This window comes from Neopsephotus bourkii, unplaced genomic scaffold (assembly GCF_033783945.1).
Source record: "Neopsephotus bourkii isolate Nb327-2 ecotype Australia unplaced genomic scaffold, CSIRO-AGI_Nbou_v1 NB_1767, whole genome shotgun sequence".
NCBI lineage: Eukaryota > Metazoa > Chordata > Aves > Psittaciformes > Psittacidae > Neopsephotus > Neopsephotus bourkii.
The window spans coordinates 7,033,142-7,047,861 of NW_026902241.1; the positions used below are offsets into that span (position 1 = coordinate 7,033,142).

The 14,720-nt window shown below is 36.2% G+C and overlaps 1 protein-coding gene across 4 annotated transcripts in view; it reads left to right on the forward strand.

Annotated features, from left to right (window-relative positions):
• The window catches only part of PACRG (parkin coregulated), a 238,081-nt gene that overhangs the window by 213,308 nt on the left and 10,053 nt on the right, over window positions 1–14,720 (forward strand). Inside the window, exon 7 of one of the 4 annotated variants that reach the window (XM_061378754.1) lies at window positions 10,472–10,520. The exons of the other annotated variants lie outside the window; for them this stretch is intronic. Coding sequence (XP_061234738.1) covers window positions 10,472–10,515 — 44 coding nt within the window. The 3' untranslated portion in view covers window positions 10,516–10,520. The remainder of the gene's footprint in view (window positions 1–10,471; window positions 10,521–14,720) is intronic. 4 annotated transcript variants of the gene reach the window in all.

The following is a 14,720-nucleotide window of genomic DNA, read 5'->3' on the forward strand; positions in this document are numbered from 1 at the left end:
CATAAACTGGCGTCATTCCATTTGATGCTAAATGAGCATCATTCCACTGTATCAGGTAACCATCAAAAAATGCTACATAGTCCATAGTCTCCACATGGCTTAATTTTGTAAAAAAATCTTACTTCAATATGGTTTTTAATTTTTAGATGTCTAAGATTTTTAAAGAAGCCATAAAATATGAAGATAATAGGACAACATAGACTTTCTGAACGTTAATTATAGAACAAGCATCCCCTTGCAGTAATTCTTACAGAGGACTTCAATCTGTAACTTGTACATGAGAATTTTAAGTGTTATGTTTATTTAGTATCTTCGGTTTTCCTTACATTTCCTTTTTTTACAGCGTATCTTCTATAAATACAAAACAACCTGTTTCCTTGGCTCAGTATCCGGAAAGTAATGAATCATTTCAGATAGTGATATGCTGAAGATGGTATGAATATTTAAAATGTAGATATACAATCTATCTCTAAATAGAATATCTATGCCTGGAATTCCAAAAGTGGCTAGACGTTTTTGAGCTTTTACAAAAGTACGAGTGAAAATATCTAAGTTGTGAAGCTGAAAGTGAGGACTTGAAAGGACTGAGAGATACATTCTTCCTACCCATTTCTGTACACTGTTCCTTTTTGGTTTAATGCAAGCTTTGTGTCAGAAGTTTGTTGCTGATTTTAAATCATAACTTATTTTCACTTGTCAGAATAATATTAAAGTGTAAATGTCTATGAAAATTAATTCACACATCACTGTGTGTAAACTTCATTATTAAAAATCTGCTGCTTTTCAAATTAATCTTCTCTTTTGTTTAAATTAAATTCTGTGATTTCATCTTGTCTGCATTAGGTTAGAGCATTGCCTGGTACAAAATTAATACATCTAATTGCATAAATATTTATTCATAATGATGTTCCATCTAACTCAGTAGAATCACTTATTTTGTAAAGGGTTGGGGAGTCAGACTTGGGTCTCTCCTTCCTACTAAAAATATAAATCTTTTTAAGAGAAGTAAAATACTTTCTAGCCAGACAGAAGCACCAAAATGCCTGTTTTCTTATTTAGTGCTGGTTTTTATATCTTTAATATTGCTTCTTAATTCAAGAAACAATTTCAAGTGAAACTCTGCTAATGCAAAAATCTGATTTCCATATGTAATCCTGAGCAGTAGGCAGGATCTGACTTTATATTTCTTCCAGTTCTGTTTATAGCCAAGAAAAGTAAAGGCTGCTCAGATTTGCATTTTCCATGTTTAAATCCAGAATTTAGGGTTACAATATTTTTCAAGGTTTGTATTAAATTAACATGGATCTTCCAGGTAATATATGGATGTTTCAGAGACCTCACATGAAAAGAGTTAAAACATGGGTTAAGTAGTAGCCTTTAGCGCATATGTTTCTGCTAATCAGGAGGCCAGGGTCATAGTTCATCCCAAAAATTCTTGAATAATCAACTGGCCTAAAATCTCCCAGAAGATGCCTTCATAGAAAGGATCATGTAATTCAGCGTTTCACAATCTATCAAGCCATGATTTGCTGTGACCTAGTCAGATTACAACCCAGAGCAGTAAAGAATGTAACACTGTGGCATGAGAAGAATGTGGCACATTACCCATGTGTGATAACCCAGCCCAGCATTGTCCCTGCCTGCTGAATGCATGGCTGGCCCGTTTGCAAAATGAACCTGAATAAGCAACAGCATCTTTGTTTGCTTTGCTATTATTCACACCATTTCAGTGCATTTCATACCATTTACCATTTCAGACCACCGTGAATGAACATATTTACTTGTACATAACAGAAAATAAGTGTGCAAAAATTAGCAAGTATGATCCTGAATGAAAAAGAGTATTAAAATCCTGTACATTTAATTTTCAATCTAGCGGCATGTTTCTGAGGTTTGGATAGTGGATGCTCCAGCAGCGACTTGGGAAACTGTTTTTTCTTGTAATGAATTTAGCCACCTGCTTATAAACCTTTGAAGTAAACACTGCATAATGAACATAAGCATTGTCTTATTGTTAAGCACATAATCAAGTATATTTCCTAAACTAGGATAGACTTAAACATGTTAACTGATTTCCAAAAGTAAGGGCGTGCAGCCTAAAAAACAAGTGTTTTGATTGCTTTCTGTTTTGACTCCTAGACCTTAGTTTGAATTCCTATATTTAAGTGGGCATGAGTATGTTATCTCTTACTTAGCACAAAATCAGTCTCTCATCATTCCAATTGTCTTCATGAGGGAAAATAACAACGATGCATCTTTTTGATGTACTCTTTCAGCTTTAATTGATTTAACTGTTGTCTGATGAAGATATTTGCCATCAAGCTTACTGCTTAGCTTCATTTTGTTGACTAAAGACTGCAAATGCTTGTGGACAGAAATGACCAGCACTTGCGCTAGTAGCCTGTAAACATTAAGAAGTTCGAAATTTTTGTTTGCTTTCGATATTTACCCAATACTGAGAGCGAGTGGGTCTTTTTAGAATGAGAAATGGGCCTGTGATTTTGAAAAGTTGAAAGCAGTTCAAGTAAAACTTCAGCTAGATTAGCAAATTAGGAATGGGCAGGAAATTCAACAGAGGGGCCTTTCTGATGCTAGGTTGATAGTTCTGCACTGGCAAAGTCTATGTAATTCTCTCCATTATTTCTGGGGGAAGTGGCAGACAGGAAGACACCAGGACTGGAAAGATAAACTATTTGCAAGTGTACCTCACTGGAAAAACATGACATTTGTGTTGTCTCTGGTAATTAAATGATCATTAATGTTACCTACTAAGCTCTACATTTCTTCAGCCTTTTTTGGGGAAGAAAGCTCAGGCAGTGAAATTTTTGCCTAAACTACAAATGGATATGTGCCTTGTACAGTTCTTCCTGTGGATAAGATTCATCCTGGAAACAGAATCAGTGTTTTCAGAAACTAATGCATTTGAAATTTGCAACATCAGCCATCAAAAAGGTAGCTCCTATCTGCCCACATCCTTAAGTTTATTTGCATAAATGGGCTTACTGGTTTCCTGCTAGAAGTAAACTGTGAAGTTAATAGTGGCAGGAAGCCACTGCAAGCAGCAAAAGGAGAGATTTATCTACTGACATCATAATAATTTTCTTAATTACCTAAAATATAAATCAGTTGTGTTTAAATGAAATCTGATTTTTTTTATCCTCTTAAATATACATAATCTTCCTGAAGGCTTCCAAAAAACCTGTCACACAGCATTTCCTTGCGTTACTCTTTCTACCCTTTCATTTTACTGTTATCTGGGGGAAGGAGGAACTGTTTGTCCTTGCTACTTACATTTCTTGTTTTGTGTGCGATTTCATTTCTTGGAAAAATAAAATGCTGTTTACCATGGAAAGGAGATAAATATACAATTATAATGCACCCTTACCTCTCTACATGGATATTGTAGCTTTCTCATTTTACACAGCTTTTAGTACAGTTCCAGACTATTTGAATACAGCTGCCAATCACAGTTAATCAGAGAAAATTATACGGTGATTTTATTCAGTGAACAAATGGACATGAATGACACCAGAAAATGCATTTCATTTATACATCGACTTTGACTTCCAAATCTCATCTTTCAGGTTGAAAAGCCACTTAGTCTGTCAACTCACCATGCTACTTATATTTCTTCTTTTATCTTTGTCTTCATGCAGTTTAAGTCTAAAATTTACCTGATAATACTGTTGAAACATGCTCTCTCTTCATACAGAAGCTGATTTAACTTTTCATAAAGGCCACTGATTTTGTCATGCAGGAGACTGTGGTTGCAGAATAAGCTTAGATGATCTTTATCTTATATTTTTTTGGAAAATGTCAGGGTTAGTTGAGTAACCTTGCTGCTGACTAAATCGTGTATGTTTTATTAACTTCCAGATCTTGTGTGGAAGGAGGAAAAGTCTTTTTTTTCTCCTGGACTAACTGATTTTAGAGAAGATCCTGTGCCTTATTTGGCTTCTGTTTGCAGTGATTGGTTTTTTTTCTGCACCTTGTTTATTTTTATGCTATTGCCAATAATCCAGAAAGTATCATATACGGGTAAAAGCCTGGTATTAATATTACTAAGGATTGTAAAAGTTAACATGCATATCAAGATCTATAGCCCAATTGATCAGCTTCTAAATAGTAAAGGCAAAAAATTTTCTAATTGACTGATGCCATGTACTATGCCATGGCTATGCCCACTTTTCTTACATGTTAGTTACTAGCTTGTCATTTAAAAACATGCTTCAAATTAGATTGCTAAGGTATTGTATTTGGTCAGTTGTTTGGCGCAAACAAAAGATGTAAATTTTATTTGTTCAAATCCGTATTTGAATCATGAGATTCAGAAATACTGATGTTATGAAAGAGTTAAAATATAAAATTTGTCAGACAAAAAAATCAAATTCTTGGAGAATATGCTATAATGATGGCATCAGAAGTAGAAGTTACTGTGATTTAATGGTACAAAATCCAAATAGTATGTGCCAGTTAGGCTCTACTTAATACAAGTTGTGACCTACAAATTTAGAGAAAGAAATGAGATTTCATTTCTAGCATACATGCTAAATTCAAATTACATATAACAAACATGCTGACAGTGTACTTTTCATTTCCTTACTCAGAGAGACAATCACAGGATCATAGAATGATTTAGGTTGGAAGGGACCTTAAAGATCATCTAGCTCCAACCCTCCTGCCATGGGCAGGGACACTTCACACTAGACCAGGTTGCTCCAAGCCATGTTCAACCTGGCCTTGAACAGTTCTAGGGATGGGGCGACCACAACTTCTCTGGGCAACCTGTGCCAGTGCCTCACCACCCTCATAGTGAAGAATTTCTTCCTCATATTTAATCTAATCTACCATCTCCTAATTTAAAGCCATTTTCTCTTGTCCTGTCACTACATGCCCTTGTAATGTAGTATTACAAGGGTAATACTTATGGGTATTGGAAGGGTGCTGTAAAAGATCTCCCAGGAGACCCAGTATATTTAACCAGTTTAATTGTTCAATATGAAGGAATGAGGGGTATCAAACTAAAAAAACCCAACCATCCAGTTCTTCAGGAACATTTAAAATACATGTTTCCATTTATAGTATTTTGTGTACAGTAGAATACCTCTGAATGGTGGGTTTTTATCTTGTTACTTGTAAGAAAAACATCTCTGAAAAAAATAAGACAAAAATTATTAGTGCATTTTAATAAATAATGTATAACTAATAAATGCTGTTAAAATTATGCAAATAGATGTATAAATATATACAATGTATAGCTGGAGTACAAATGGTGATTTTACATTCAAATAGCTACATTTTGTATTTAAGTTCAAATTTGTAAACTCCATGAAGGTCATATATTATACTAATATCATACATACATTATACTAATGTAAATTAAAATGGTAGATTGGTTATCTTAGATTTGGTATGTAGACCTATTTGCATCTCCGTTAATTACAATAGAAGACATGCATATACTCATTAAGTGAATTTGACCTTAGATAGTAGGACTAGGAAACACTTCTTCCTTAGTCATTTACTTCATCTTCCTGAACAAAAGCAGATTCATATTTTTATTATTTAGGGACAACTCTAAAGACCATGATCTTGCCATTTCCTTGTTCACACAGACCATGGTGAATCAGGTCTAATGGCAGTATTATAAATGAAACACCGACAAGGAACAATCTCCATCACTGAAAGTTCATAATATCAAATAGCAGGCTATATCCCACATTACTAATATTAGTCATGATCTAGACATCTAAAATCTCACTTTTTCCCTCACTCTATTAGTCCTATTACTTTTCCTGCAACAAAACTGAATAGTGTGTGTTTTAAGATTAAGGTCGAAGGAGGTGATCCTGCCCCTTTTCTCTCGTGAGACCCCACTTGGAATACTGTGTGCAGTTCTGGTGTCCTAAAACATAAGAAGACATGGAGCTGTTGAAGCAAGTCCAGAGGAGGGCCACAAGGATGATAAGGGGGCTGAAGCACCTCATATACAAAGACAGGCTGAGAAAGTTGGGGCTGTTCAGCCTGGAGAAGAGAAGGCTGCGTGGAGACCTCATAGCAGCCTTCCAGTATCTGAAGGGGACCTGCAGGGATACTAGAGAGAGACTCTTCATCAGGGACTGTAGTTGTAGGACAAGGGATAATGGGTCCAAACTGAAACAAGGGAAGTTCAGGTTAGATATAAGGGTGTTCTTTACTGTGAGGGTGGTGAGGCACTGGAATGGGTTGCCCAAAGAAGTGGTAAATGCTTCATCCCTGGCAGTGTTCAAGGCCAGGCTGGACAGACCCTTGGGTGACATGATCTAGTGTGAGGCGTCCCTGCCCATGGCAGGGGGGTTGGAACTAGATAATTTTAAGGTACTTTCCAACTCTAACTATTCTATGATTCTAGTTAAGGAATGGGGGGATTTTGGTTCTGTTATATAAAATAATAACAAAAGTCTATTGATGTCTTTTACTATTGAGCAGGCATTATGATGCATTAAGGAATTGATGCCCATGTCCCATTTTTAATCTGTTGTATGAAATATTTGAGATGTGCATACAACATCCCACTATTTGTTTGTAGGAGTCAATTTAAATTATTTCAGGGAACATACGCATTATATATGAAATACTCAAAGTTCCAGCTGAATAAACACTCAAGTTTCCCATCAGCTTCAAAGATCTACAAATAAACTTTGCGCAATTTGAAGTGAAAAATGTGTATTACATGCATCTGACCTTTTTCATTTAAGATGCTATTCTGCCTTATCTAAATTACAGATGTTTACATCTTTCTGTATTAAATAATTGTAGGTGGAGGGATGAAGAGCTTCATAGCTAATATTTCACCACAATGCATATTTATGGGCACTCAGACAGGTTTTATTATCAACACTTACTGTACCAAGTGTGAATTCATGTGTCGTGAAACCAAAAACATTTCAGAATATATGGCTAGTAAAGCTGTTTTGAATGCCTGTTAATACTTCTAGAGGAGGGGTGAAATATTATGATAGCTAGATGGTTTAGGGGAACAATACATTTAAATATTCTTTTTTTTTCTTGAAAGATAAAATCTAATTACATTTCTAAAGTGTTACTTTTTAATTATCATATTCTTATCAACTATAACTAAAATGTGGCCTTAAGTTGTTATGTGAAAAACTTAAGCTGCTAAATGAAAACACATTCATTTGCTGCAAGAGCTACATTTAGAAACAAACCAGTATGAATTAAAACCATGTAAGTAAGAAGTGGTTAACTGACATAGGCAGTTGTTAAAATGAAGTTCTGGTGGATATTGCTGATGATGCTAAAGAGAAAAGAATGATTTTTTCTTTGTTAAAGGAATGTGATTTCCTTCAAAATAAACTGCATGGCACTAATCCCTCTGAAAGAAAATGGGCAGATTTTCAAAATATACCCTCAGAGAGAAGAATGATTGTATTCTGCTTCACATTAATATAAAAACAATTTCACAACATGAGGAAAAAGTTAATCCACACTCCTATTAACACTTCACCCATGAAAATCAAATCATAGCATTTGATCTTGCTCTCACTGAATTCAGTGTACTGAATCTAACAGAAAGACAACCTCATCACAGCTAAGTCCAGTACTGGCCCTGCTGCTCTAATTAGACTTTAACAATGTTAGTTTCTTTTTTCCCTCATCTTTTTACTTCATTTCCCTTGACTGGAGTGCAATTTCTCAAAAATGTAGCCGACTAATCATTAACTGGCAGCAGCATATAGACTGAAACTTTAAATTGACAATTGCAGCAGTAGAATAGCAGGAATTTATAGAAGCATAACTGTTTCTTCTGCTGGGTGTGTGATAACTGTTTTTCTGCTCATTTACATTCAAAAGTAATTAAACTCTACAGCAGAACTATGCACTGTAATGTTGGTGCAAACTCTGGAGGTTATGCAGAGATTCCGTGAAAACATCACGGTGGGAACTGTCATTTGTTTGCATTGTCACTTCCTAAAAATTTGCAGAAACATACCCTTGAAAGAATTAGGTCATACAAAATGTGGCCTAAGGGCTTCTCGTTTCTGTTTTCCCCAGTGAAGTTCTGCAGCTGATGCGATAAAACCGTTCTACATCAATAATTTCTTCAGTTTATGTTTCCTGAAAATTTTGGCTTATGGAAATAAACCATCTTTGTCATCCAGTGGGAAAACTTCCTTGTCTTTCCTCTACAGATCTAGTTTCTTGATACAAATGCAGTGGTGTTACAGTGCATATAAAGGTGCATAATAACTGTTGGCAACTGTAATGATCTTTTGAATCTTCTTCAGACAGTTGTAGTTAAAGCTGTGCATTAAAAAGCATGTCAGTAATGTAAGAAAATGATTACAGCAAAATTTGCTTTCCCTAGGCATTACAACTTACATATAAATAAAAGCAACTTAAAAGATGAGAAATTTTCTTTCTCATGACATTCCTTACCAAAGTCTCATAGTGTTTCATGGTCATGTGTGCCTTTTCCTGTTAGAGGGGTAATGTATAGCTGTATTTTTGGCAATGTGAAAAAAAGTTATAACAACATACCTAGCAGTTCTCATATTGAAAAATAAGCTAATTAATCACTGTAGTGAGCACAGAAAAGGTAACTCCCTCTCTCATTTAGTCTTCTGAAACACACTGATTTACATGGTGAGGCATGAATATAGCTAGCAGCAGTATTAGGTCCTTCATTTCTTAATACTTTACATATGCTTGCCTTGCTTGGTTGCTTGCTTGCTTCTTTAGTTAGGACATGCTTTTGGAATAAATAAACACCCTTTAGTCCTGATTTTGCAATCACTTACACACTTGCATGGCAGTTTCCTGAGTCAGATGAATCAGACCTGTATCTGCTTACGATACCAAGAACTGCATTTTATGCAGCATGAGATTTATCTTGTTGAGAAATTTTGCATTAATTTTGTTGAACTCCATTTTCTGAAGCTTCTGCTGCACATGCTCAAATATTTTCCTTATCTTCCTCTATTTTCTCCTCATTTGTTTCACTTTTTAATATTTTTTTTATTTTGTGGTAATATTTTGCTTAAGCTTACAATGTTACAGATGATGCTATCGTCTAGTTTACGTTTGTCCAACTTGCCTTACAGTCACAGCAGTTTTTCTTGAATATTTGTAAGGCCCTCTTGTGAGTAGAACACAGAAAGACCATCTTTATGTAATTTCTATAGGTTGTGCAGTAAAATAATGCCTCTAACTGTTATTGCAATATATATAAAAAGGCAAAGAATAAGCTTGTGTCACTTTTAGATCAGTTATTACATCTGTAAAAACATAAAGAGTCATTCGTTAGGAAGTTAGTTCAAGTCAAAACACTTAAAACTTGGCACTGTAGCTGTATTCATATAAATGTGTATTTAGGCATTTAAATACCTAGCCTCATGTACAGATGTTCTGATTCACTGCATCCCTCATTTAGGAACTGGTAAGGGCTCAGGATCAGACCACTCAGGTAGCTACCAAAGTCTGGATTCAGGTGTAAACTTTGGGTCTCTCTCAAAACGTTGGCACAATTTCATAGTCTAACAAAGGCCTATCTTATTGATTCTTCCTTGCCAGATCATAAGCATATAGGTCACAAGAGCCTTTCTCTATAGTAACTGATTTGATAATTAGATAAAATCTCCCTGAACATGAAAGATGTAGATTTGAAGCTACATAGGTGCAACAATGCTTATTTCCTGCTTCCTGGGAAGGCACTTCACCACTAGGTTTTCAAACTATAAAAACTAAAGCAACCATTGCTGCCTTTGCTCATGTTTTTTGTTTTGCTCTGTTTTGATTTGTTTGTTGGTTATTTTTGCATGTCTTTTTAAAAAAACAGGGCTTAATGGGCCACAAGGTTATTCTGTCTTTCCCCACCCCCACAGCTCCCACAACTTTTAAATTCATTGTGCAAAATTCAAGGGGTCAGAGTTTGTGGAAAATTAAGTATCTGTGTAAAGGGAAGATCCAAATTCATGTCCCTGGTAAGAGAAATGCTGGTGGGGTGTAAAACATATAAAAGGTGTCAAGCCTTAGCTTATACTATAAGGTATCATTACTGCCTTGTGGCACAACTTGCTTTTAAAGAAATCAGTCAATCTCACTCAAAAGGAATGGCAATAGATACCTACCCTCAGGAAAACTTCTGGGCTGTAGTTCCAGGATTGATGCAAACATTTCAGTCTCAGAAACAAAGCAAGATTTTAGATACCGTTCTGCTCTCTGTTCCCTGCTGTCTACCTTCACTGATCAGCCTTTCACTCACTTGGACTTTGTTCTTGGGAATGTAACTCCTACCTTATGCTGTGAGGTAGGTCTAGTGCAACCCTACCAATTCTCCTGCAGATCCCATGTGGCAGTTATTAAGTGTTGCAACTCCTGACTTGGTCTGAAATTTCTATTATGACTGTATGAGAGTTATACAATGATGTTGCCTCCTGCTCTGTTTCTCTAATTCTGCCTGTTTTCACAGTTGACTTCCATGGATGTGTGAAGTTAAGTCAGTCTGTTAGCTGATAACTGTGAGTGCTATTATTGTTCCTCTCCTACAAAATCAAGTTCTTATTTCGCCTACAGAGCTAGAACCATAAGCCATGTTTAACCCAATCTGGGCTGATAGATATGAATATATTACAATAGTGAGAAGATGTAAATAAACTGATATTAGCCTGACTTCCTCTATGACTCCTGAGGATTCAGTGACAGTGGTTATAATCTCTGCCAGACAACTATCGGCAGTTTTAGGAGCTGTTGAGGCAGATGGCTGAAGCACTAGATCTGATAACAAGCACGCCTAAAATGACTTACTGACTTTTCAGCATTATTTTTTTATATTAAATAGAGAGGAAATCTTATGCCCCTCTAAAATGAGGATATTACCAAACCAGCAAGAGATCTCTGTATAACTCTATTCTTTATCCATATGATTAAAAGGATAGAAAAGGAAAGGTCTCAAGCACTGTGAGGCTGTTGGTACCTCTCCTGTCATGGACTGGTAACAGCCTTAGTTCACCTCCTCCATCTTGAGAAGTCAATACTTAAGCTGATAGCACACATTCCTGTAGAAGCCCTATACTTACATTACTAAGGCTGACATTCCCTTCTAATCATTTTCAAAAGTAAACTTGTAATATTCTTACTTGTGAGATTCTTACTCAGAACTGTAAAGCAGAGATATTGGATCCTAGCTACAGACATGCAGCTAAGTCTATCTACCTTTTAAGAAATATACCTAGCCAAATGCATGTGCTTGGCTTCCTTGCCTCCACTTTCAGCCCTTGTGTTTGTCTTCTGCTCTTCCACATTTTTGTCCCTGGGACAAGAATTGTCTGACTTACTTATCAGTCACGTGCCCAATAAACTTTGGCTGTGCTGGCCAATTTAATTCAGAAGGACCTTTCTAGATATCACCATTCAGTGATGAAACTTCTTGGTGACTCAAGAATTTTACTCACATGAATTTATGAAGACTAGTATAAGTTACTCTTTTCCCTTGAAATAACATCCCATAGTTTTCTTCAAAAGTCATCATTCTGCAGCAGCCACTATTGTCCAAAAATGCTCAGTGATATTTTTCTGAAGCAGAGTTTTTTGTTACTCTTGATGTAGTGCTTCCATGGGTACCAATTCAGCACTGCAGCTGCAGAGCTGGATCAGAGACCTGTAAACTCACCACAGCCATTACCACTAAACAACGTAGGAGGTGAAACAGCCATCTGTGGGCTGCTGAAGAGAGGTGATAAAGGAATTCTGTGAGGCATTACTTGTCCCTTTCCTGTGGAGGTTAACCATATCCACTGGGCAATAAGCATTCCAAGAAAACTGCACAAGAATGTTACTCTTTAAATATGTCTCATTTATATATTAGTCATACTGTCTTCCAGGTTATCTTTTCAGTGGGTCCCAATTTTATCTAGAAAAAATCACTCAGGACTTTCCTTCATTGGAATGGCCATATCATTGTTATTAGTATAAAGCTAGTAATAATGTGTGAATGTACTCTCAGATCATCCAAGTGTGAGGAAACATACTTAGGTTGCTAGGGAAGAATTGTCTTGAGAGCTTTTTACTTTTGTTCTTCATTATAATACATGAAAATGCAAACTTACAAATATTCAAACACATCGTGCTCTTCTGTGCTATTTAACTGTTTTCTTGGCTGTTAGTTATAAACCTCTAGGCTAGCCTGAATTGACCGAGAGCATTCAGCCATATCACTTCTTGTCTTTTCCTCCCTGTCCTGATATGCGCGTGTGTGTGTGTGTGTGTGTGTGTGTGTATGAGCTGTTTTCCTTCTGAAGCTGAACAGTTGTAGGCTTGTCAGGCACCAGGGCTGGAAGAGCTGTAAGATGAGTGAATGATGAATAAAATATTAAGATTGCAGTTACAAAAAGTAGCATGCTTTAATGATAAGTTGGAGGATGTAAGTGCTATCTGCCAGGATTGGCTGGAGAATAACAAATTACAAAATTTCTAATCCTGTGTTTTAAGCCTCTGTCACAACAAGATGTCAGGACAGCAAATGCTCAAATAACCATTGCAAGGGAGATGAACTTACTGTAACTAGTATATTTCCATCAGTCTACAAATACCTGCTATTTGCAGCAGTTTAGGACAAGGAAATGCAAATTCACCTGAGAAGCAAAAACTCTTTTTCCAGCTTTACTGTTCAGGTTCATTGCTTTTGTAATGAAGTGAAAGTGTATTAAGAAAAATATTAGAAACTGAACCAGAAGTGCTTTTTGTTAGCATCTTGATGTTTTCTATGTGATGGCACTTGTACAGATATCATAAAGGTATTACTAGTGTTAACCAGGTTCCAATTTACTCTGCTAAGCATGCCATGTATCCTGCTTGTACACAGAAAAGCCATTTTCACTTCTATGTATAGTCCTAGAATAGTAAGTTTAAAGGTCTTTTTCAATAAATGTGTAAAAAACAAGTACAGCCTTAAGAGATTATGTGCTTATGGATGATTGCAATACTTCAGGTGTAAGCAATATAAGAAACAGCAACATTTTTCTTTCCTATATTCATACACACCAACATTAAAATTGTATCAGGGCACTGTAAATCAGAAAAATATATTCTTGATTCTTTGTCCTGTAGCTAGGACCTATGATTGCTTTTTATTTTTTCAGAGAAATACTATTTGGAATAGGAAAAAAGATTCTGCATTAACAGTTTTTAGTGGAACACCACCATTGTCTTAAAATAATGAACAAAAGTAATAAAGTGTAATAAAATAAATTCATATTTTTGTGTATTAAAAATTATTTTCTCTGAAAATATTGTAATATACATGAATAATAGTTTCATCTCAAAAACAAAGCCACTAATAATTTCTCATCCTGTGGGTTTTATACACACCTGTTGTGCACAATTCTTTGTTACGAACAACTGTATTTAGGCATCACTAAAATGCTCGTGTTTTAATAACACTGCAATCCCTTTGTGAAAAGTTAGGAGGACATTTTAGAAAACACAGTCTAGAGTCTATGTTACCTACAATGGCATGATAAATAATGATTTTACATTGGATAGTGAAGGAAGCAATCTTACAAAAGTTGCATAAGTGGTGAATCAAACGGGTTTGCTGTGCGTTGCAAGAGCTGCTAAATCTCAGTAGGTGGTCTAAGTACTGGGTCAGGTTACTGCAAAAGCGTGTGTAAATATCTTCTGTCTTTGTACATGCCCACTGATGTTATCAATAGCATAGTTACTGTTAACTGCCGCTGCAGTTCAGTTTCTTTCTGTTGGGTTTTTTTCAAATTCAGCAAAGTTCTTCTCAGACAAATGAAAATAGCAGACAGGCAGGAGCTCACGGTATCAGCATGCTCCACTATTTGAGTTCCTGCAGTAATAATGGCAAGCTAGACAAATAAGCAGTTGTACCTGAGGTGGCGGAATTAGTAACCACTGAGACGGGTTATGCAATTTCACAACATGCCACCAACCAACTTCCCTTTGACCGATTTATCTCAGGAGAAATACATATGTCAGAGAAATAGATGGTTCCTCTGTTCACTTAATATCAATAAAAAGTTCTAAAGTGGTCTCTAAAGGAAGATATTTAAAGCCAATATTTAAAATAACATGCTTGAAATTAGCTTAGGTCAGAATTGAAAAATTCACTGAGCTACATTGGAGAGCTCTCATATCCCGACTCCTTAAATTACTCTCCCTTCAGCTTACTACTTCATAATTTAAAATGACACAGGAAGATGCAAAGAGTAAATGTTTGAGATGATCATCTGCTGTACTTTATTTTTGTTCAGCTGTAGTCTCAGGCTAGCGGTAGTATGTCCTCACTAAGCTGTGTGCCACAGAATACAGGAGTGGCTTCTTAGCCTATCAACATCCAGTCTCTTCAAGCGTCGCTTCAAAAGACTGAAGTAGTATACAAGAAGAGTAACAGGAACGGTAAATTTCTATAACCTGAGATATTGGGGTTTTTGCATGTCACTTTATTTCCCCCATCTATAAGAAGGGCCAGAAGAAGGATCTATAGGGAAGGGGAACTACAGGCCTGAAGAAACTCCTGGAGAAACTGGCTGTTCATGGTTTGGATGGGTATCCTCTTCACTGGGTCAAAAAACTGGATGGATGGCTCAGCCCAAAGATTGGTGGTGAATGGAGCTAAATCCAGTTGGTGGCTAGTCACAAGTGGCATTCCCCAGGGCTCAGTGCTGGGGACAGTTCCATTTAATATCCTTTATTAA